The 23,174-nt window shown below is 36.8% G+C and overlaps 1 protein-coding gene across 1 annotated transcript; it reads right to left on the bottom strand.

Annotated features, from left to right (window-relative positions):
- Window positions 1–9,174: 9,174 nt before the first annotated feature.
- Window positions 9,175–10,499, bottom strand: LOC145017684 (tropinone reductase homolog At5g06060-like). Its single transcript, XM_078975674.1, has 4 exons — window positions 10,084–10,499; window positions 9,755–9,971; window positions 9,583–9,689; window positions 9,175–9,498 (listed from the first exon to the last, which is right to left on the bottom strand). The coding sequence occupies exons 1-4, from the start codon at window positions 10,393–10,395 to the stop codon at window positions 9,313–9,315; spliced, it is 822 nt and encodes a 273-aa protein (XP_078831800.1). The 5' UTR covers window positions 10,396–10,499; the 3' UTR covers window positions 9,175–9,312.
- Between the last annotated feature and the right edge of the window lie 12,675 nt (window positions 10,500–23,174).

The following is a 23,174-nucleotide window of genomic DNA, read 5'->3' as shown; positions in this document are numbered from 1 at the left end:
TTATTTAAGTTATTATTTGTCTAATTAGTTATATATATGCTTATTATATGATAACTAGGCTCGTGCGTGTAAACAAGTCTCCGTTTGCCACCTAGCACGGTATCCGACACTGCAATTCAAACGACTCACCACAAGTGAGTTCATACCCCTTGAATCAACCTTTGAAATGATTTTAAATGTTTTAAATACTTTATGGGGGGGGGGGGGGGGGGAATACAAGTCTAATACTTATAGTTATTGCTTCAATCACATGTGATTGCATTTAATCACATGTGATTAATAACTAGGAAAACAACGATTTTTACCACTGTTCAAACTGTTTATCAAACTGTTTCACTTCAAATGTTTTACAAACTCTTTTTACTTATCAAATGCTTTTATTAAACTTTTTTTTACTTCTTATAAATTGCATGCCCATATATGTATATATATAAGTAATGTGTAAAGGGCTTAGGAAGGCCATCCGCCCTATTTCCTTTTCGCGCACTGAGATGTGGTCTGGTGGGATTTCGGGTGACCATCTGAAGGTCGTTTCGACATTAGTTATATATCATATATACATGTATAGACATAAAAGTACTTCCATATTCATATTTATCAGTACATCAATAGTTAGTTACCATCGGGGTAACACAATACATATACATATCCTAGAAACAATACATATACAATGATGCTAGAAACAATACATATACATATACTAGAAACAATACATATACAATGATGCTAGAAACAATACATATACATATACTAGAAACAATACATATACAATGATACTAGAACGAGAAACAGTACATATACATGAATACTTTATTATTGTGATTTAAATCGGAGCATGACTTAACTGTCAAGGCTCGAGTTGTAGCCAGAATTATCTTGAAGGGAGAGCGTGAGTTTGCGTATAGATCTATACTGGATTGACAATCCTACACCTTGCTGCTAGCTACAGCCGGACCTGCAGGTCTGCGGGTGCCAAATGTCATTCCGTTATTACGACCATTCGTTTGTCGTTGTTACTAGTCGATAGTATGGTGCAATTTATCACGTAATGCCTTAATATAAATCCGGTTTAAGGTAGTTAGTACAACAGTAGTTCTTATAATACAAGGCTACAGTACTACATTAATTTACCCATTACATATTTTTAGTGATAACCTCACTTAAACGTTTATGTACATACTATATTTTGTTAAATGATAGTTACATTTGGGAAATTACACACTTTTACATCAACGAGCATACAAAACAGTTAAGCCTTGGTAGAAGGCTACTTTAATAGAAAATATAGGTTTTTCTGAGAGATTCAAACTTTTACAAACAATGGCAAACCTTTACATACATTTTACAAACTTATACTCGATACATGTTCAAACATTTTCGAATGACAAATACCGACACTAAAATACTTATGAACTCACCAGCTTAATGCTGATAAACTCTTTCAAAATAACTTGTATTCTCAGGTCATCAGTAGATAGGTACCGAGGCCAGCTTTTGAGAAGATGGAGCGCATTCAAGACTCATCTTATTATTTTGATATACGTTATTTTTGGTGTCTATAATGTACAGAACACGCTTGTATTAAAATTATATATTTAATGCAATGGATGATGTTGTTTGCTTATTTACATTTGCTGTGTTGTGATACTTACATGATGTCCTCCGCCCTAGAACGTTTCCGCCGTTCTTGGTTTTGGGGTGTGGCAATTTCCAATGTTACAGAATTATACTTATCCTCATAAGTATAATCATATTTACTAATCTTTAGTGAATCATGACAAATCAATCTTTGTGGTGGACCTTGACCAGCGCACACCCAGTGTACCTAATTCCTTAGTCCTTCAATTAACTCACATATACATGTGATCAAAGAATTAGTCTTAATTTTCAAAGATGAAGATTCTCATTTATCATACAATACAACTTGTACGATTCCAAGTTTCTGTCCAATTGAAACTTGGGTGATGAAAAACTTTCTTCATTTGGTAAATTTAGACACTACCACAAATGAAAGAATCAAATCCACTTTCCAATATTGCTATTACTGGAACATATAAGCAACAATTTTCCACAGTTGCCATTGTAAGGATATTTTTAAAAATAAATAAAATTAAAACCCTTTTTTTTCTTTTATCTTTAAAACTTTGCGGAAAAACTTATCCTTACAATCCACATGAAAACCTTGTTGTTATCTATTCATAAGCAATATATTATAACTCTTAAGCAACAACTTAAAATTCTGATTACCGAACCATGCGATCGAAACCCAACTTCGCAATCAGAATCAACATATACTTACTTTAAGCTTCCCATCTTTTCTTTGATTCTTAAAACATCAGCATGTGACCCATTCACATTATGTAATAAGAATCTCCAAATAGGAACTTAATAGAGTTAGTCGGTGGACTTTAACTGAAGTAGAGTCTAACTTTTGACTTGATCAATCTTATGATCTTTCAGGTAAATATGGCAGCTTCGCAACCAATGCCCCTTCCTTTGGCAACAAAAAACATATAGACCCTTTGGTAATGGCACATGAGACTATATCAGACTTAGCCTTTCTCTTTACCATTTGGTCAACCGAGTTGACTATGGCCGATCCCTTTCCATTGGGAAGAGAAATGCTTTTCTAGATATCCAATGCTACCATTGTCAATGTCCATTTAAGATTTGGTAAGTTGATCTTTTAATCAAATTTGCTTTACTAGTGTTCCGAATCATTTCTGATTCCACAACACCAAGCAAATAGATAACATCATTAAGGGTCATGTCATAGTCTGTCTCATAGTAGTCCCAAAGAGACTCCCTATGTTACTAAGAAAGTGATTGAACATCCAAATTTCACGAGACTTTGACACCTAACTCTCCCGGCTTATCAATATGTGACTTTATCTCCAAGATGTGATCACACATAGACTATGCTTGCCAATAGGGATTGAGTGACTTTAAACTTTTCAAGAACTTGTGGGCGAGGGAGAATAATAGGAGGAGGTGGAAGAAGTAAAGCATGATGTTGAGTGACACCATCTTCAAGAGATTTGGGAAGATCATAGTTGTCTAAACTAGACATCTATAATGGGAGAAAATCAAGTTAGTTGATTCAAAATACTTAATATAACACCCAATATGAAATATTAAGGCTAGGATGCAACACAATATTTTATAATTTGGAAGAGGGATGCCGTAATCCAAGCTATAAAAATATTTGTAGGTAGGCGAATGACGATTTACCAATTTCCACCATGAAAAACGAAATAATTTATTAGGTTTTAATTGGATTTGAAATTCCTAGATCTTTTGAGATTCATTGAACTTTTCAATGGCATATTTCAATCTTGAGTGTGCCCTCTCAAATTTTGTGACTGGAATGCCGAGGATCACAAAACAAGGTGTGAATAACCATACCAATTCACTTGGTACCCTTAATATTATCACCTAATCAATGTGCCGGTTAACCACATACGCTCCAGTGATCTATGACAAACATTAAGTCACCCTTCGTGGTCCTTACTAGTCCAAGTTAGTGTGCCGGTTAACCACACACGCTCCACCAACGACTTGGTAAGGTACAAAGTGTGAATTCAATGGGCTAGCACCAAATTCACATTTTTCCTAAAGTAACTAAGATTGGGAATTAAATAAAAATATTTAGTTACTTTATAATAATCATTATACTTTTAATGAGAATTTAAAGTCACTGTCCTACCCGTTCAGCTAACGACCCTCCACCGATCAAGCAAGCGGTGGGTGAGAGTGGACACCCATTAAGTCGCCATTTTATAGGCAACAACCTTATACCCACCTTATAGACCGGCTTCGTGAATGAGGCCTACTAACGGTAAAACGACTTGTTCTTATACATATATATATATATATATATATATATATATATATATATATATATATATATATATATATATATATATATAAAATTAACCATTAATGTTATAAATAGTATAAGTGTTGAATTTTAACTTTTAAATTCTAAGTGTTGGGATTAAAGTTTATTAAAGTGTGTGAAACTTTTCCAAATTCCAAAACTTGAGGGCATATTTTGAACAATTCATAAAATTTTGGATATTCATAACTTATGAGTTTTAATTAAGTGTTTTAAAGCTGTTAATGAAGAGTCTCTTGGTAATCCATAACTTGAGGACAAGTTATGGAGTCCATAAAACATTTATGGGAAAAACTCTTCAAGAAAATGTAACCTACAGCTTCTTAAAAAAACATTTAAAAGAAAACCTCTTGGAATTTCATAACTTGAGGACAAATTAAGAATTCCATTAAAACACATTAAGATCAAGAATTAACTAAGAAACAATTTGCAAATAATTCATATGATCTAACAAAACTCATATGAACATGAACATCCTCATCAACAATTTCAAGAATCATATGAACACATATAAATTTGAAATTTTGATTATAACTTTGAAATTGGTCCACCATCATCATTACCACATCAAAAACAGGTTTTATGAGTTCAAAACAATTTAAGGTAATGATTCTAGACCAATTGCAGCACCAAAACTCGAAGATATGCTGTCTGGGGGTCCAACTCGTCGAGTGCATGAACCAACTCGCCGAGATGGATGAATTTTGTCTTGGACTCGTCGAGTCCCTTCATGGACTCGGCGAGTCTGCTGTGCAGACAGCACATAAACTTCGATTTTCAGCAATTTGCATCAAGTATTCAAACAAGCAAGCCTAGGCTTTGATACCACTGTTGGGTTTTGAGCAATCTAACACTTCCTAAGTGTGCATGCAACCCTAATAAACCTTGGATCTATGTTTGTCTAAATACATGCAAAATAATAATTTTCCAAGGTTTATAACCTATCTAACATGGCATGGGGAACATATCAACATAAAAGAGTTAGAAGAGATTACATACCTTTTGGTGAGTTTGGTTCTAAGGAGTTTGAGGGCCAAGCACCAATAGTGTGAATGCCTCAAATGGAATCACATAACACCACAAACTCTTGGGAAACTTTGAGAGAGTATACACACTTGTATAATTTCGGCCACACACAAGCTTACACACACTAGTTCACTAGTTACACTTAGGCTACACTAGGCTACATTTCATGCTCCATAAGCATGCTTATATAGTGTGCATGGTTAGGGTGAAACCCTAATAACCCATGACCTTTCCTTTCCAAGGATCCATGGGTTAAAAGCTCCATGGATCATCCATGGACTTCCATATAAGCCAAGCCCATTAACAAAAGAGCATTAGCCCACACTATATAAAACCAATAGCCCATAATCTAATTAGTCTTCCTTTCAATCTCTAAATTAATGCATAATTAATTTAAGACTAAAACTAATTAAATAACATAACCTCATATTAATATATTATAACTTATAATATATTAATAAACATATATGTATAACTCTTATAAAATTATCCATAAATAGTTTGGATGAGATGCAACCCAAATGGATCATGCCGGGTCGGGTCAAGTATATACCAAATAAGTTATGGACTTAGACACCTTATCCAATAACTATGTCAACATATACATAACATATAACATATATCCAGCAACAAATAAATATATAACTAGTCATCAAACAAACAAGCATATATGTAGACCACTACTGCATACTACATCCTATTTACCAGGTTATCAATCTAACATATGACTATAACATATCAACATCCTCTATACCACGATACATAATCTAGTGGGATAACATTGATACCTTCGAACAATAAGTACAGTGAGGAAAACGCACCTCTCAGTCCAAACAAGTAGCTAAATAGGTCTCTGCTTTGAATCCCAGCTCCACCCATCGCCTATTCATCAAACATGGACCAATATCAATTACCACTCAAAATTCCCAAAATACCCTTAGGTCAAGTTGTTCAAACCTTGGTTAAAGTCAAAATCAATCCATACTCAAAATTCCCACAATTCACTAGTCATGTCGTGACCCCTAATGGTCACGTTGTGACCCAATAAGTCCAAAACTGTCGAGGAATGCCATCCTCACGTTGTGAGAATGCTTTGATCGGAAGTTCTTAATGAAACACTTAATCTATTTTTGGCCAAGCAACCAAATCCCCCATAGTATCTTATTCACTCTAGAACATCATAAAAATCGTGGCTTTTTGGACATGCATGTCCCAAACACTAGCTCATAGTGAGTTCCCCTAAAGTACCAACACACAAACAAATAACACATATATGATAACAACATGCAATGGATCCACAACTAAAATATTGGATTACCCTAGAGCCCACATCATAATTGTGGATTGCCCTCGGGGCCCACAAATTATGTCTGGCTTGTTTCCCGACTAGATCAGTCCTTAGTCTGAATACCTCCAATCCCTTAGTACAAGTCTAGCATGCCCTAACCGACCCTCAGCTCATATCTAGAATGCTCATGAGCCCTCATTATGAGTTTGACATGCCTTACCCGACCGTCAACTCATATCTGGATTGCTCCAGGGCTTGTTGGCTACCACACGGAGTAGTACAACCTCAAACCAACCTACACAATATATCAACATAGAACAAATACTAACATATACAAATAATAATACATACAATATCATAAGTAGTCCTACTAATTTACCAGAATAGCATATGAAAATTAGCATACATATCAATTCCATACTCAGCATATCAATGAATATCAGGTTATCAAACCAATGAGTCGGCCTTGGTACCTTTGACCGGTAAATACAGTGAGGAAAACTCACATCGCACTGCCGAATCTCACAGAAAGAAATCTCTAGCTGCTAGCCCATAAGAATCCCCACGCTATCAATCACAAAAATATCATCCATCAATAATCGAATCCGACCCACACTAAGTGTCCAAACTAGGGTAAAATTCCTTTTTACCATCTTCATAACTTAGCCCAAAGCCAAGGCCTAAATTCCAAACAATCACCTAATGCCCAAGCATGGCCCAATTTTCCAAATTAGGCCCAAACCCCTTCCATGGGCCTTAACCCAAGGCCTAATAATATTCCCATCCTAAAACACCGAAAATCAGATGACCCAACAAAGCCCCAAACATCAAAGCCGAACACATGGCCCAAACCGAAGACCAAAAGATCCAAGGTCTGGCCTCCTGAGTACGCGGGGCATACTTAGCTGTATGCTAAGCTTACATGCTTTTGGGCTTGTACGTTGCACAACTGGTTTGTACGCCTAACGTATTCCTCTTTTTCAGCGACCTTTTACATTCATCCCTTAATCCTTTAATACATTGCTCCAAAACATAGATTTAACTTCCTTGAGCTGAATTATAACGTAAAGTTGCCAACTTTATGTTCATGCTTGGTTACATGAAGCTCTTAAGCATATAGAGGACTTAACAAGTGACTTAATGCATGTATGTGGTCAAAAATCCCATAAAGCTTGCACCTTTACGCTCAAGGAGTCCACCACAAACTCAAATCTAAAAGAACAAGCCCTTTAGACGTCTTATCTCTTCAATCAACCCAAAATGGGACCAAAAGCATAACAAAAAAGCTATGTGGAGATCTAAACCTTTACAAGCCAAGGTATGAACTTGATACATCAAAGAGATTGCAACAAGTTAGATGATTCTGGATCCATGACCTTCCTTCCAAGCAAGGAACCTTTAATCTTCAAAGCTTCCTTTACAATGAGCAAAACACCCACTAAAACCTCTCAAGGGTTCAAGAACACCACCAAGAAATCTTAAGGGATGATTTAGGGTTTAAGGAGGTTTGGGGGCTGGGAAAGAGGCCATCCATAAGGTCTTAAGGTGTTTATATATGGTACAATACAAATAAATTAGGGTTTCATGAATTCCTCGTACACCTAATGTACGAGGCCGAAGCTTCGCGATCCAACTGCTGACTATGCTCAGCGTACGCCAAGGTACGCCCCGCGAAAGGGCCCTCGCAAGAGTACGCCTTGCATACTCCCCATATACACCTCACGTACTAGGGTTTTTCCTAAAACCCTAAATTCTTCTGAAGGCCATAACTTCTTCATTATATATTTGTTTCTGAAGATCCTTATAACCATGAAAAGGCAACAAGAAGCTCTACACTTTTATTATCTCAAAATCGCCATAAAATTTACCGAATAGAAATCCAATTTCCATCAAAGTTCGAGCTGACATTTACTAAAATAGGTCTAGATCTCATTTACATTTTTATCATCTAGATTTACATCACCCTTATCCAAAATAGGTCCTTATCTCATTTTCTCAACGGTTCTAAGCCTGATAATTCCCTATCTTTGGTCACCACCCCGAAATAGATAAACGATTCAGAACATGGTGTTACACAAAATCAATTATGTCAATGTAAATTAAAAAGTATGGGTATGTAAATTAAGAACAAATTCAAAGTACAACTAACTTGGGTCAGTCGATTGGAATAAGAACATACTAAGGATAGGAAGCATGGCCAGTTTAATCATCAAGAATTATGTAAGAATAAGATCACATATCATTGAAACATACTAAGGACAGGAAGCATGGCCAGTTTAATCAGTGTTGATTGTAGGCAATGCTTATTTTACTAATATGCAGTAGGGTTGGTGTGTGAAGGTTATGATGCGGTTTTGAAAAACCGATTCACAATTTTTGAGGTTTTTGTTTATATAATCGATTGTGTGAAGCTCCTTTCTAAAATCAAATTCATTCGATCAACATGTAGGGTTGACAATTAGGTGGGTGACTCTAGGGCAAGAGGCCAGAGATGGAGTTTAAATAGAATTACATTTTTTACATCGCCGGATAAGACAATGTCTTTCCGAAAAGAAGAATAGGGGACAAGATAGGGTTAGGGTTTGCATGCATTGTAGTTGGAAAAGTGATGGTATATGGGTTAACGGGTCCCATTGAATTAATCATATTATTTAATTAGAAAACAATAGAAAAAACTTTAATTTAAATAAAAAAGATATAACTGTCTTGTTATCTTTGTTAGCGATCAACCGCGCAACAAAACCATATAATATAACAGATCCGGGTTAATAAGAAAACACACAAGTTATCCCAAAATATAGATATCATTAAGATAATTTACACTTTATTAAATTGATTATTATTTTGTGATTTATGTAAAATAGTTAACATCAACTAACCTTTTAAATCATTTTAGTGCTTAAATAACCCTCAAATAGAGTACAATGAACTTACGATCATGCTTAAATTTTCTCAACCATCAAACTTCAATACAAAACTATATTCTTATGTTTTTGTATTTATACAACCATGGTGTTTGTTTCGAAACACAATAGCAAGTAATATTAATTGAAAAAAAAAACGAAGTCCACAAGCATTCGCTAAAAGACCTACATTACACTTACGGAAAACCGTTGACCGAAGATCCTCCATCAACAGCAATGGTTTGCCCAGTGATGTAAGAAGCAGCAGGTAAGCAAAGGAAGGCGACTAGAGATGAAACTTCATTGGCTTCCGCAAACCGTTTCATAGGAGTTCTTGACACCACAGCATCCACAAACTCCTTACCATCAGCACCCTGCAAATACTAAACAAAGATACGTACACGAATCCACCATTAATTATCAATCAGTACACACAAAAAAAAAGGAACACGAACAAGATCAATTACATTTTCAATAAGGGAGGTTTTAGTGAACCATGGTGCTACACTATTACTCCGAATGTTATCTTTAGCCCATTCACATGCTAAATTCTTTGTAAGCTGATTCATTGCACCTATACATGTAAATCAGACATCAGATACACATATAGAGTTGTACGTTGGGACAAATTAACCATACCTTTAGTAGCACTGTAAACAGACCCAACAGAAGCATGAACCAGACCTGCAACAGATGAAATGAACACAATGTTTCCAACTCCAGAAGCCTTTAAAAGAGGATGTGCAAGTTGAGACATATGGAAACAAGATTCGAAATTGGTTCCCATAAGCGTTGAGTATTCTTCTGCTGTATACTCTATAGTAGGTTTCACTATACTAATCCCAACGTTGTTTATCTACAGGAAACATTTATGTTATTGTTATGGAAGTAAGTCTTCTGATGATAACTGCTCAAGTTAAAAAAATAACGTGAGTATTGGGCAACAATGGAAGAATTCAAGAACTTACAAGGATGTTGAGCTTGCCATTGAAAAGAGAGGAAACTTTTTCAGCGAGGTGTTCTCGTTGGGGACGAGAAGATAAGTCGCAGACAGATCCAGTGACGATGAAGCCCTTCTCCGACCATTCTTGTAAGCGTTGGTTGAGTTCAGACTCGTTACTTGAGCATGTGTGTACTCTTGCCCCTAACACAGCGAGTTCCTCCACCACAGCATAGCCGATTCCACGTGTACCACCGGTGACCAGAGCACTCATTCCGGCTAGCGACCATCTGGAATTTCCGACGACCTGACCGGAGAAGCTTGCCGGTATCGAGGTCATGCTTCAAGTGTGTAGGTTATTTCCTTTCGATGTCAGTGATAATCACATTAACCCAACCAAGCAGCAAATTAACCAGTATTTTTGTTTGCAAAATTAGCTCCAAAGGCACGGCATCACACGGTGTTCATGCATAATGACACATTCAAATAGCGTGTCAATGTTTATCAGCCGCAAAATGGGTATTATATGTATAATATATTATATTTCTAATAAATAAAATCTATGCATAATGTATTATTCTAAATCTTATTATATTTCCAGTAGTAATTTATGTTTAATAGAATGTATCATCGTGCGTAAGTGAGCTATGCTTCTCGTGATTTATTCCAAATCGACTTGCTAATTAAAGTTCAACTCAAGATCATGTTAAAATGCTATTGAGCTCCTTTGTTAAAGGAGCTCATTCTTAAATAAGTACGGTTAAAATCACGATAAGACTTTAAATTAGATATTAAAACACTAAGAAACTAATTTATAACGGGTAGAAACCACGGTAAAAATATAAAAATAATTTTAATTAAATTTTAACTTAACTATTGAGCAATAATAATAATAAATTTAATAGCTAATAAATATATAATGATTGGTTGAAATTACAAAAACATAATAGGTTTAATAAAATCATAATAAATATATAACCACTTATGATCACTATATATAAACATATTTGAAAAAAGAATAATGCATATAAATCATTTTATTAAATATAAAACTAATGAGTTTGTATTAAACATTATGATATTTAATGTTTTTAAAAAAGTTATATAAAAACTTCATATAATTACTTAATATACATATTTTTTTTAACATATGATAATAACAATATTAATATGATATAACATCATAAAGCAACTCATATAACTTCAAAAGAAAATAAAGAGGACGTACATGATTTTGAATTAAGCAAGAAAAGATAAAAATGTTTGTTTTGATTAACTGTAAAAAATAATTAAAAATGTTCTTATGTTAAAACCAAAATAATAATAAAAAATAACCAAAACGAATGAATAACTCATGTTTATTTTTAGCTTTTTTACTTGTTTTCTTTTCCCCAAAATGTGAAATTGGAAAAAGCCATTTCTTTCTTCTCTTCTTAGCAATACGCATGTACGCACCGTAAGGACAAAATCACACCACCGTTCTTCAATTGATGGTTGGTAAAAGTTCAGAGCAGATGTTCGTTTCTCTCTTCACTCATTTTGAATCGGCATGAGTTAAAGAGTAAGAAAGTGTAACGGAGAAAACTATATGATCGTTCCTTATTCTCGTCCATGATGGCTTGTTTCCCGGGATGGTGCTATATGAGCAATCATTGGTGGCGGTACTGAGTAGGTGGTGATGGTTTTGCAGTGTTGTTGTTGGGTGTTAGATGAAGGCTAGTTATTGTAGAAACCCTAGTATATTGCTTATATGTTACCAGTCCATCATAATCTAATTCTTGATTTCATCTGGCAACGCTTCTTCGAGGTCAGTGCTAAAAACATTTTTGTAGCATTACATCATTATCCCCTTCTTCATTTTTATATCATCTGATTAGATTTAAATAAAATTGAATAGCTGAATACTTAGCTTGATTCGATCAATATTTAATTACTATAAACATAAATGAATTAGGGGTGTTTGGATGTACTATTTGAAATCGATTATAACAACTTTCTATTTTATTTGAGCTCCCTTAACTTCATTGATAATATTTTAAGTTTGAACATTTTCATAGATCCTTCTTAAATATTAAATTGTTGGGATTTGTTTGTTTGTCTGTATGTCCATAGAGTAATCAAACATTCATCTATATATTTATTACCTAATGTTCTATGAATTGATTCTTTATCTTTATCATCATCAAATTTCAAAACAATAGCATTCAAATTGTCTGTTATCTTGTGAAACAATTTAAGTGTTGGTTGTGAAACGATTTAAGTGTTGATTGCAGGTAAATTGTTGTGAATCAATCATGATTGAAGCCGAAAAATTACTACCTCAAGAAGCTCTTAAAATTCCAACAAACCAGAGATTTGTTATTTTATCAGATTAGATTGGTATTAACCCTAAAAGATTTATTATTGTAGATGTAGCATTTAGTCACATGATTGCATCGGGCACGGCCCGACATCGGAACGTAATCCTTCTAAAGATAAACCTACATCAGGCACTTCCCGGCATCGGACCTTAGTCCGGAACATACTAACATACGTATACGGGCCCACATTGGCGCTTTCGACTCGTTCATACAGGAGGAAAACTCACCTCGCAAAGGTGAATGCAAAATCTCACGATACGAAATCTCTAACGGCTGCTCTGACAACATCCCGAGTTATTAGTGCAAAATAACACTTAATCAAAATCCAATAATCATTCCTAGGGTAAAATAACCATTTTACCCCTGATCTAATCTACTCCATGACCTAGGCCCAATTCTCGATAGCCTTTCCAAGCCTATTAATGGTCTACACATGGACCAATTTTCTAAATTGGGCCCACCTCCTCAAATGGGCCTTCCCTTAAGCCCAAATATATTATTAGCCCCATATAACTGATTTTTGATTGCCCAGTATGGTCCATAATAGCAAAGTCCATGGAATGGCCGAAACCGAGGCCCAAATGGAGAAAAACCCATATCCAATGAGTACGCGGGGCGTTCTCCTCTGTACACTAAGCTTATAGCTTGCATGGCTTGTACGTTGCGCGTATGGGCTTGTACGCCCATCATACTACCATGTTAAGCCATAATCTCCAGAAGAATTAATCCCTTCAGACCCTAAGTTCCACACACAAATCTAAGTGTAATAAAGTGTCTTAACCTATAAAGTTGATTACTTGGTGGCTTGTAAACCCCCAAATGGACCCATACTTGAAATATGGCAATCTACATCCATAGAAATGACTAAAACTCATGCATGGCCACATTTAGACCTTCAAGATGGTAAATTTTCTGTCTTTGGGACCCAAATAGCACAAAGGGTGGCAACCTTAAGCCTAGAAACGGAGTTGGAACCATAAAGCTCCATTCTTGGGACCAAAAAGTTCCAAAACCCCATTACAAATGATCTAAGCATTCATGAGGCAAGTTTTGAGCATTTTACCTCAAATTAGCGCTAAATGATGATGATGTCTCAGATCCTTAAGCTCAAGCTACCTAAGGTCTTCTTTGCTAACTTCCTCTTTCTCCTTCCAAGCTCTAAGCCACGAAATGGACTTCTTAAGATCATGATCACTCAAAGATAAAGAATATTAGGTTTTCTAGGGTTTCTAAGTTTGAGAGGCTGGTAAGGAGGATAGGGATTGGGTCATAATGATGTATATATATGAATTAAAACCTAAAAATTAGGGTTTTGGGTAAGCTTGCGTACATTGCGCGTTCGCCTTGGTACGTTGTGAGTAAGTGCATCAACCCCTGCATCCAACGCACTTACTACGCCCCACGTACGCCAAGCTTATGCCCTACATACATCTTCCGTCAGCCCATAAATATGACATCCAAATCAATAAAGGTCCAAATCATTAACTCAACATTAATATCATAGTCCAATAATTAATTACAAAAATTAAATAATTATCATTACCTCAATTCATGGTGTTACAATTCTCCCCCACTTGAATCATAATTCTTCCTCGAAGTCTGCTGCCCTGAGCGACTCCGGATAGTGATCCCTCATCTCGTCCCCGGGCTCTTAACTCCACACGGACCCCTTTTGGTGCAACCATTACACCTTCACCAGCTCCAACCTCTTATTCCTCAACTCATTCGTCTTCCTGTCAAGAATGGCTAATGGTCTCTCAATGGAGTTCAGGTTGTCATCCACCTAAATATCCTCTAAAGGCACAACTACGGAGTCATCCACTAAGCACTTTCGCATCCAGGAGACATAAAAAGTGTTTTGGATCTAGCTCAGTTCTGCTGGAAGATCCAAACTATAAGCAACCCGGCTCACCCGGGGCAAAAACCCTGAACGAACCGATGCACCTGGGGCCCAGGTTTCCCTGCTTCTTGAACTGGATGAAACATTCCCAAGGTGACACCTTCAGGAGGACCATAGCCCCTACCTGAAACTCTAGCTCTGATCGACGATTATCGGTATAGCTTTTCTGCCAACTCTGAGCAGATTGAAGCCTGCTTTGGACCTACTGGATCTTCTCCGTGGTCTCAAGTACCACCTCAATACTCCTTATGACTTTTTGACCGACCTCACCCTAACAGATTAAGGACCTACACTTCCTCCCATAGAGTATCTCGAAGGGAGGTTTGTCTATGCTAGTATGATAACTGTCTATGCACACATCATGTCCTTGAGAGTCTGAATCGTCCTTTCACTCTGCCCATCCGTCTAAGTGTAAAAGTCTGTACTAAATTAAAGACAAGTACCCATATCGTTATGAAACTACTTCTAAAACTTGGAAGTGAAACGAACATCTCGGTTTGACACAACCAACACCGACACTTCATGACGTGCCACCAGCTCACATACACAGATCTCGGCTAGCTTCTCATCCACTATAATCTCTTGGATCGGGATGAAATGAGAACTCTTGGTCAACCAATCCACGATGTCCCAAATCGAATAGACTCCATGTATGGTCCTGGGAAGCTTCGTGATAAAATCCATAATGATATCTTCTAATTTCCATATGGTAATGTCCAACGGTTACATCATGTCGTGAGATCGTTAGTGCTCGGCCTTGACTTTCCTGCAAGTCAAGCACCCCTCCACATACCATGTTATGTCCCACTTCATGCAGGTTCGCCAATAATTAGGGCGAAGATCCCGATACATCTTCATATCCCCGGGATGGATGGAGAATCTCGACTTGTGAGCCTCCTCCATCATAAACTGGTGTACACCGCCCTAGTAAGGAACCCATATCCTCCGATGTTGGGTCAACAACCCACGACCATCATAATCGAATGAAGCTACACAGCCTATGATCTGCTCACACTTCTAGCGCTCTTCCTTCATACCCTCGACCAGTGCTTTCCAAATCTAGTCTAGCAACGGAGCTATCACTGTCACTATCAGACATATATCTTGAATCAGAACCGCAACCGCCTTGCGGCTAAGAGCATAGGCCATCACATTGGCCTTCCCTGGGTGGTAAAGGATCTCACAGTCATAATCCTTTACGGCGTCCAACCAACGATGCTGCCTCATGTTCAAATTCGGTTGAACCATTACGTACCTCAAGCTCTTGCGATCCGTGTAAATGGTACAACGTACCCTATAGAGGTAGTGTCCCCAAATCTTTCGGGCGAAAACCACAACTCCTAGCTCCAAATTTTGTGTCAGATAGTTCACCTTGTGAGGCTTCAGCGGTCTCGATGCATACACAATCTCGCAAACTTGTTGAATCAGTACTGCACCCATACCCGTGATCGAAGTGTCATTGTAAACCATGAAATTGTCAACACCCTCTAGCAAAGTCAGAATCGGTGCCTCACACAACCGCTGTCTGAGAGTCTCGAAAGCTGCCTGCTACTCAGGCCCCCAACGGAATGTCACCGACTTCTTGGTCAGTCATGTCAATCGAAAAACAATCTTAGAGAAATCCTGGATGAATCTCCGAAAATAACCCGCCAGACCAAGAAAACTCTGAATCTCAGATGGAAACCTCGGAGCCTCCCACTGCATCACGACCTTTACCTTGGCCGGATCGACCAGAATACCCTTCTGGTTAACAAGGTGACCTAGAAACTGCACCTTGCACAACCAGAACTCACACTTGGAGAACTTTACGAAAAGTCTCTCCTTCCTCAGTATCTCCAGCACCTCCATCAGGTGCTCCTCGTGTTGCTCCTGAGTCTTGGAATAAACCAAGATATCATCGATGAAGACTATCACAGAACGGTACAACATTGGTCTGCACACACAGTTCATGACATTCATGAGCACGACATGAGCATTGGTAAGACCAAATGGCATCACCACGAACTCAAAATGACCATAGCGGTTCGAAAGGCTATCTTCTGCACATCATCGTCCCTGACGCGCATCTGGTGATAACCCGATCACAGATCAATCTTGGAGAACCAAGATGCTCCCTGAAGGTGGTCGAACAAATCGTCAATCCTCAGGACGGGATAACAGTTCTTCATCGTCATCTTATTCAACTCTCGGTAATCTATGCACATCGATGTGACTCGTCCTTCTTCTTCACAAACAAAATCGGGGCTCCTTATGGTGAATTGGTCGGACTAATAAATCTCTTTTCTAACAGCACATGCAGCTGTGTAGACAACTCCTGTATATGGTGCCTTGGCTATCGGAGCCGCACTAGGAACTAGGTCAATCCTAAACTTTACCTGCCTCTCTGGAGGTACCCTATACAAATCTTTTGGGAACACGTCTGGGTACTCCCGTACGATCGGTACATCATCCATGGGTGCATTACCCTTATACCGCGTATCCATCACATAGGCAATATAACCTACGAAACCTTGTTGTACATAGCATCTCGCCATCGCTGTTGAACACAAAGTCGGTCCACACTACTGCCTCTCGTCCTTAATCACCAAACCTCCCCCACTTGGGGTCCAAATTCCTACAAGTTGTTGCTCGTAGTCGATCACTGCCCCATTGGGGCTCAACCAGTCCATACCCATAATAACCTTATTCCCTCGTAGGGGAATAGCGACTAAATCCATGGAATACTGCTCATCGAAAAACTACAGTGTACACCCCATGTGAACCCTCACAACTTGTATTTTCCTGTTATCCGCGATCTTTACATCAAAAGGATAGTCCAGCTCCCCCGGAGCTCCAATAAATCGCTTGCTAAGCGCGAGCGATACAAAAGATTGAGTAGCCCCCAAATTAAATAATACCAGAGCAGATTTGTCGTTCACTAAGAACGATCCTATAATGAAACACATAAACATAAGCGACAATGAATATAAATAAAGTGATAAGGAGAAGATACATACCTGTCACAACATCAAGAGCTACACGTGCTTCATCTTCTATTAGCTGGAAGCTTCTTCTCCTCGCCACAGGTGCCTCTGCACGACCCTGATGATCATCGATAATCCTCAATGTAGCAGGAGCGGGTGCCGCCACCTGTCTTGCTGCTGCTAAACTCAGGAACTGGGACCTCTTGTGGCCCCTCAGATTGCACTGGAAGCAAATCAAGTCTGATACTGTGGTGGTGGCGGTAGCAATACAATCCGTGCTGACATGACCAGCTCGCTCGCACTTAAAGCAGCCTGAACTATCCGCCTTGCACACCCTCTCGTGCATCGTACTCCACAAGCTCGGAACTCCCTGAATGTCATCGTGCGTGCCCCTATCAGGGCTGCCATATTTGTATGGAATGCAGCAGCCTCTCGACAAGAATCTCCAAAATGCCTTCCTTGACTGTACCGAAGGTCACATGAGTATGGTCAATGATATTTCATGTGATCTCAGATGAGATGAACTCCCTCATCTGGTCATTGAGCTGTCCAACTCCAGAGCCCAAGCCCGATCCCTCGCCGGTGCCAAAACTGCCAACTAGTCTAGTGTGTAGTGTCACCATACTAAAAATACACCATAAAAATCTTCAGAATACTCATCATAATTCGAGGGATCTTAGACACTACAAGTTCCCTGGGTTCATCTAAGCCTTCCTTGAGTCGAGTATAGATCCTCTACTTTTAGTTGTACGGACCCATACTACCTTCCACATCTATCCATACTTTGCTCAAGAATTACCTTAACTCCACCAAGTCCCTTTCGCAACTACTGCTTTCTGCGCTAATCTCATCCTAGGCTTGACCTAGGGTAATGTCTGACCCATTCTCCGCCATTAACTGCATAAGAAGTCCATGCTACCTTTCCCTAACTAGCTTTAGAATACCATTACATATTACTAAGACCAGATAATTCTTCGATTGTGATGTCCTACACTACATTGGTTGGACTCAGACAAGAGTTGCGGAATAAGGCTAGACCTAACCTTATGAAATTATTCACTCCTTGTCATATGTAACTTAACGTATTCGTATACTATCTAAATAAAGATTACTAGAACACCTAAAAGCACAAACCAAGCAACATTCGAGCCTTAAGTAACCAATATCAAGCATATCCTAATCACGCCACCATATCACTAACTAATCAGTACTAGCATGTAGTTCAATAAGCACATATAGTAGGCATACAAGGCATCCTTCCTAGATCCTTTGCCCAAATCTAGCATGCAGTTCTCATATTCATATTTCATATCATAACATAAACGTGTATGGTTAACTTGGGAGAACTTACTTGAGCTTCGCTGATCGCATGCACCACACCCTTTTCTCTTTTCAAAATCCTTTTTATAAAAATGGTTTTCTTTTGAAAATTTTCATACCAAGTCCTCAGTTTGAGTCCAAACACACCCAAGAGTGTGCCCAGATCCCTCAAACCAAGGCTCTGATACCAACTTGATGTTGGGTTTTGTATACTACAACATCCTATGGTACACATACAACCCTAAATGCCTTGGATCTATGTTTTCTCTAATTATACATGTAATAGTATTTCCAAAGCATTAAGTCTATAACTAGCATACAATTGACATAAACAACATGAAATACTAGATATGATGACATACCTTTTATGTAGCTTGAAACCTTGTTGTATTTGGCCTTAAGAGCTTAGCACCAAAAGTATAAATGCCTCAAATGGCTCACAACTCACCTAGGACAAAGGTGGATCTTGAGAGAGAATCTCAATGCACCAAAAACACCTCCAAGAAATCCAAGAACTAGTGTGTGGGAGTTTTTTTAGCTAAGGAGTACATACTTATATGTTAGATTCTAAGGGTTATGGGTCTAACCCAAATCCATATCCATGGTTATTATGATCCATGGTTTCATGCGGCCCAACTCTTTATGTGTCCATACATAAACTTGGTCCAACATGGATCATAAGCCCACCACATATAAATATAACTAATTACCATAATTAGTCCCCATAGACTTAATTAGTCTATTTGATCACTAAATTGATTCAAAATTAATTTTTGATCAATAGTAATTAAAACATTTGATTTCATATTAATATATTAGAACTTATAATATATTAATAAATCATATATAACCTTCTCTCAAGTGTCCATCCTAACAAATTTTTTTGGTGTTATGCAACCCAAATGGACCATGCTACTCTCGGGTCGAGTACATACTAATAATAGTTATGGGCTTAGACATCTAATCCAACAGTCCCCCGCTTGGATAAGTCTAAGACTATTATTGCAAGTATGACTCCAAAATCCTGACTAGCAATCACAGCTCTTAAAATCCGTTTTCGAACACTGACCTAGTTAATGACGCATCCATTAGATAAGGTATCACATATTCCTACATTTTAGATACAATATGGACTAAACATGTATTATAATGATTCACTATGTCCATCAGTTGTTTCCAGATTTCCGATTAATGACGACCGACTAATTGAACAAATCAAATCAGTCCAGGCCTGACTAAGCACTTAGGTATGACGTCACTAATATTTTGCTTTTATCCACATGGGGTAAAAGGAACAGATAAACATTGACCCAAATGATCACGTGTACTTACTCATGAAATTACACAAAACGATATGTTTTATAACATCCAAGTTACTGGTGCATTTACATATGTTAATGTGCAACCGACATGAAACTACAACTCACACGTCCCCGTTTGAAGAATATAACATATTATCGTCTCATGATCACTCGTGAAAAAATCCATGAAGTGATTCAGACGAGCGTGGGTTGGATCCAATACTCGAATCATATTGCAGGGGTACTCATGAACACTACAACCACTTTGTCCTAGACAAACTGCAGACCCATTCATGACAGTCTTTCCTGAATAGCTACTTCCAAAGTATGATCAACTGTGGATGGTTTGAATACACTAGTTATTCGGGAAGTCAAAACATGCAAAGTGAAATAAAAGAGTAATCGAATCCAATATGGTCTCAGAACTTATGAATATAAATAAAACACGTTTTATTTAATCGCCATATTGATTACACAGTATTGATTGTATAATGTTTTGATTTATCAACCTAATAATTGAATTAAAACAATAGTTATGTCATGCTCAAAGCATGCACACTATGTTTATCTATGGTCCCGACTTTATGAAATAGATCAATTGAAAATATTCAATGATGCTCATTTCACAATTCCAAATCCTTATTGCAACTATAAGAATTCCAAATTCTTGTCACTGCTAGAAAGTGTTAGATTCTAAACTATCATGCATTGATTCTTTTGTAATGTCTAGGTACTAAAAGTTACAGAGACTTGACCAATGATATTACAAAATACTCCTTTTGGAGATTGTTACAAGACAATTCCATGGAAATGAAGTCTCAGATTCAAAGTACATTCCTTTTAACATCCTTCTCGCAGAAAAGTTTCTAATTTTCCAATCTTTTCCTCAACACCTAATAGGGAAACATTCCAGATTCTCTATACGATGACTTATTATAATAGACTCATTTCTATTCATAGTAATGTCAATATGTCCATTACTATACTTCCAACTGTCCTTAGGCGACCAATATTTAGCGAACCTTCGATTTTCCTTGACAATTGTTTAACCACTTTAGTCATATCCGGTTCTATTCCCTTTTCCCTCTAAATGCCCTAGGCATTTGGAAAATATAGAACACGATAATATTATAGCATATGCAATCGATCCCATACTAGAAGCATATGGGATACGATTCATAATGTCTAACATAAAGACATGATACTTAATTATTCTTTTGCTATAATATTTCTATTTGCCATGTTCTCAAAATTTAGATTATGAAGAGGGATGACGTAATCATAACCAAATTTATGAGAACACAATTAAACTTTCCATATATCGAATTTCCTTATGTTGAATCATTCCAACATAACATTCATATATATATATATATATATATATATATATATATATATATATATATATATATATATATATATATATATATATATATATATATATATTTGACTAAAATTCATTAAAAGCTCAATCTAAGTTTTTAGATTTGAAATGAAGTTTGAATTTCTCTCCCTTAATTATAGCAAAACAACTTTTTAAACCGTGCAACTTGCGATTTTAAACTTTTTTTCTATAATTGACATTGCTAGCTCCCAACATATAGCATAATAAATTATGCTCCCACTAGCATGATAATTATTATCTTACTTGCATAACACTTATGCTCCCACTAGCTTTGACATGTATCCAGAAATCAGTTGGACTTCTAGAAATCAATATTTTATTGACTTTCATTACCAAAGTTCAGATTTCTAATACAAGATGCTTTAATAAGACTTTATCTAAGATTCCCAAACTCATACGCCTTTTCTTAGATAGCTCACATGTGTGTTTAAACAATTTAAGACCTTACAACAATAAGTCTTAAATGTTTAGCCCTTTTTCCATTCCTTACAATTTGAATTATGAAAAGGGATGCCGTAATCATAATTGAATTTGAGAATGCAAATATCACAATTCTATCTCCTTAAAATCTACTTAGTGAAAGCGTTTCCTCACAACCATTTCCATGAATAAAAGAGAAACCTTATGAAACTTAGATTTTATGGTGTATGTGTTCGTATCCATGTGAATTTGTCAAACCATAATCATAAGACAAGGCTAGTGACAAATCCAAACTTATATGTACTAAACTTGTTCAATGTTAACTTCTTGACACTTGGTAGCACAAGGGCCTACCATGTCTTTCAAGTTGTCATGCAAACGATTGAGAACTCATAGGAGTCACATGCATAGTCAACTTTTAACTGGAATGGGCACAGAAACAATAATATGTCAACACGATAGGTAACAAACCTCAAGTCGTGTACTAGTGATTTATAATATGTTTACTCTCGATTAGTTCTTGAAACTTTTCAAGATTTTTAAGACTCCCACTGACCTCTTGACATATAAGATTCACTTTGTCAAGGAACTTTACTTGACAACTAGATATTCAAGAGTTAGTGTGGATTCTTATCAAGATAAACACTTCACACATTTGGTCTTAGTTGGTCTTCGTTTTATAAAAAACATCACCACTTACCAATTTTAAATTTACAAGAATAGAAAACATTTTACTCTACAATTGATAAGTGTTTTAAACCTTCTTAACATTATGTCACTCAAAACATGATCTTGGAGTGTTACTCTAAGACTCAATTTTGGAACAAAGTATGATTCATCTTTTAATTTAACCATTTCAACAATTCACAATTCTTCTTCTTAGTCAAACAAATTTACTAAGATGCCCTTAGAGGATCAATTATGATATGGTTTTTTATAATCATTAAGATGATAATAAAACATGATACTGAAGTACTCTCCAATGTTTCAGAATTATACTTAAATTTGTAAGCACAACCATATTTACTAAACTTTAGTAAATCATGATGAATATCCTTATCGTTCTTTGTGCTGGACCTGATCAGCACACAACTAAGTGTATCTGATCCCCTAGTCCTTCACTTGACTCACATATACATGTGAACAAGGAATTAGTCTTAATTTCCTAAAGATGAAAATTCTCATTCATCACACAGTACAAGTTGCATGATTCCAAGTTTCTATCCAACTGAAACTTGGTTGATGAGAATCTTTCCTAATTTAGTGAATGATGATACTAACATAAACGAAATAATCAAATCCATTTTCTGATATTGCTATCAATGGAATCATATAAACAACAATATTCACAAATGCCATTGTAAGGATACTTCAAATAAAAAAAACTTTTCTTTATTTTTGAAATATTTTGCGAAAAAACTTATCTGTACAATGGAAATACATATGAAAA

The sequence above is a fragment of the Lactuca saligna genome, chromosome 9 (genome assembly GCF_052625555.1).
Source record: "Lactuca saligna cultivar CGN05327 chromosome 9, ASM5262555v1, whole genome shotgun sequence".
In the NCBI taxonomy this organism is placed as follows: domain Eukaryota; kingdom Viridiplantae; phylum Streptophyta; class Magnoliopsida; order Asterales; family Asteraceae; genus Lactuca; species Lactuca saligna.
This window is presented reverse-complemented; position numbering and strand designations above follow the sequence as displayed.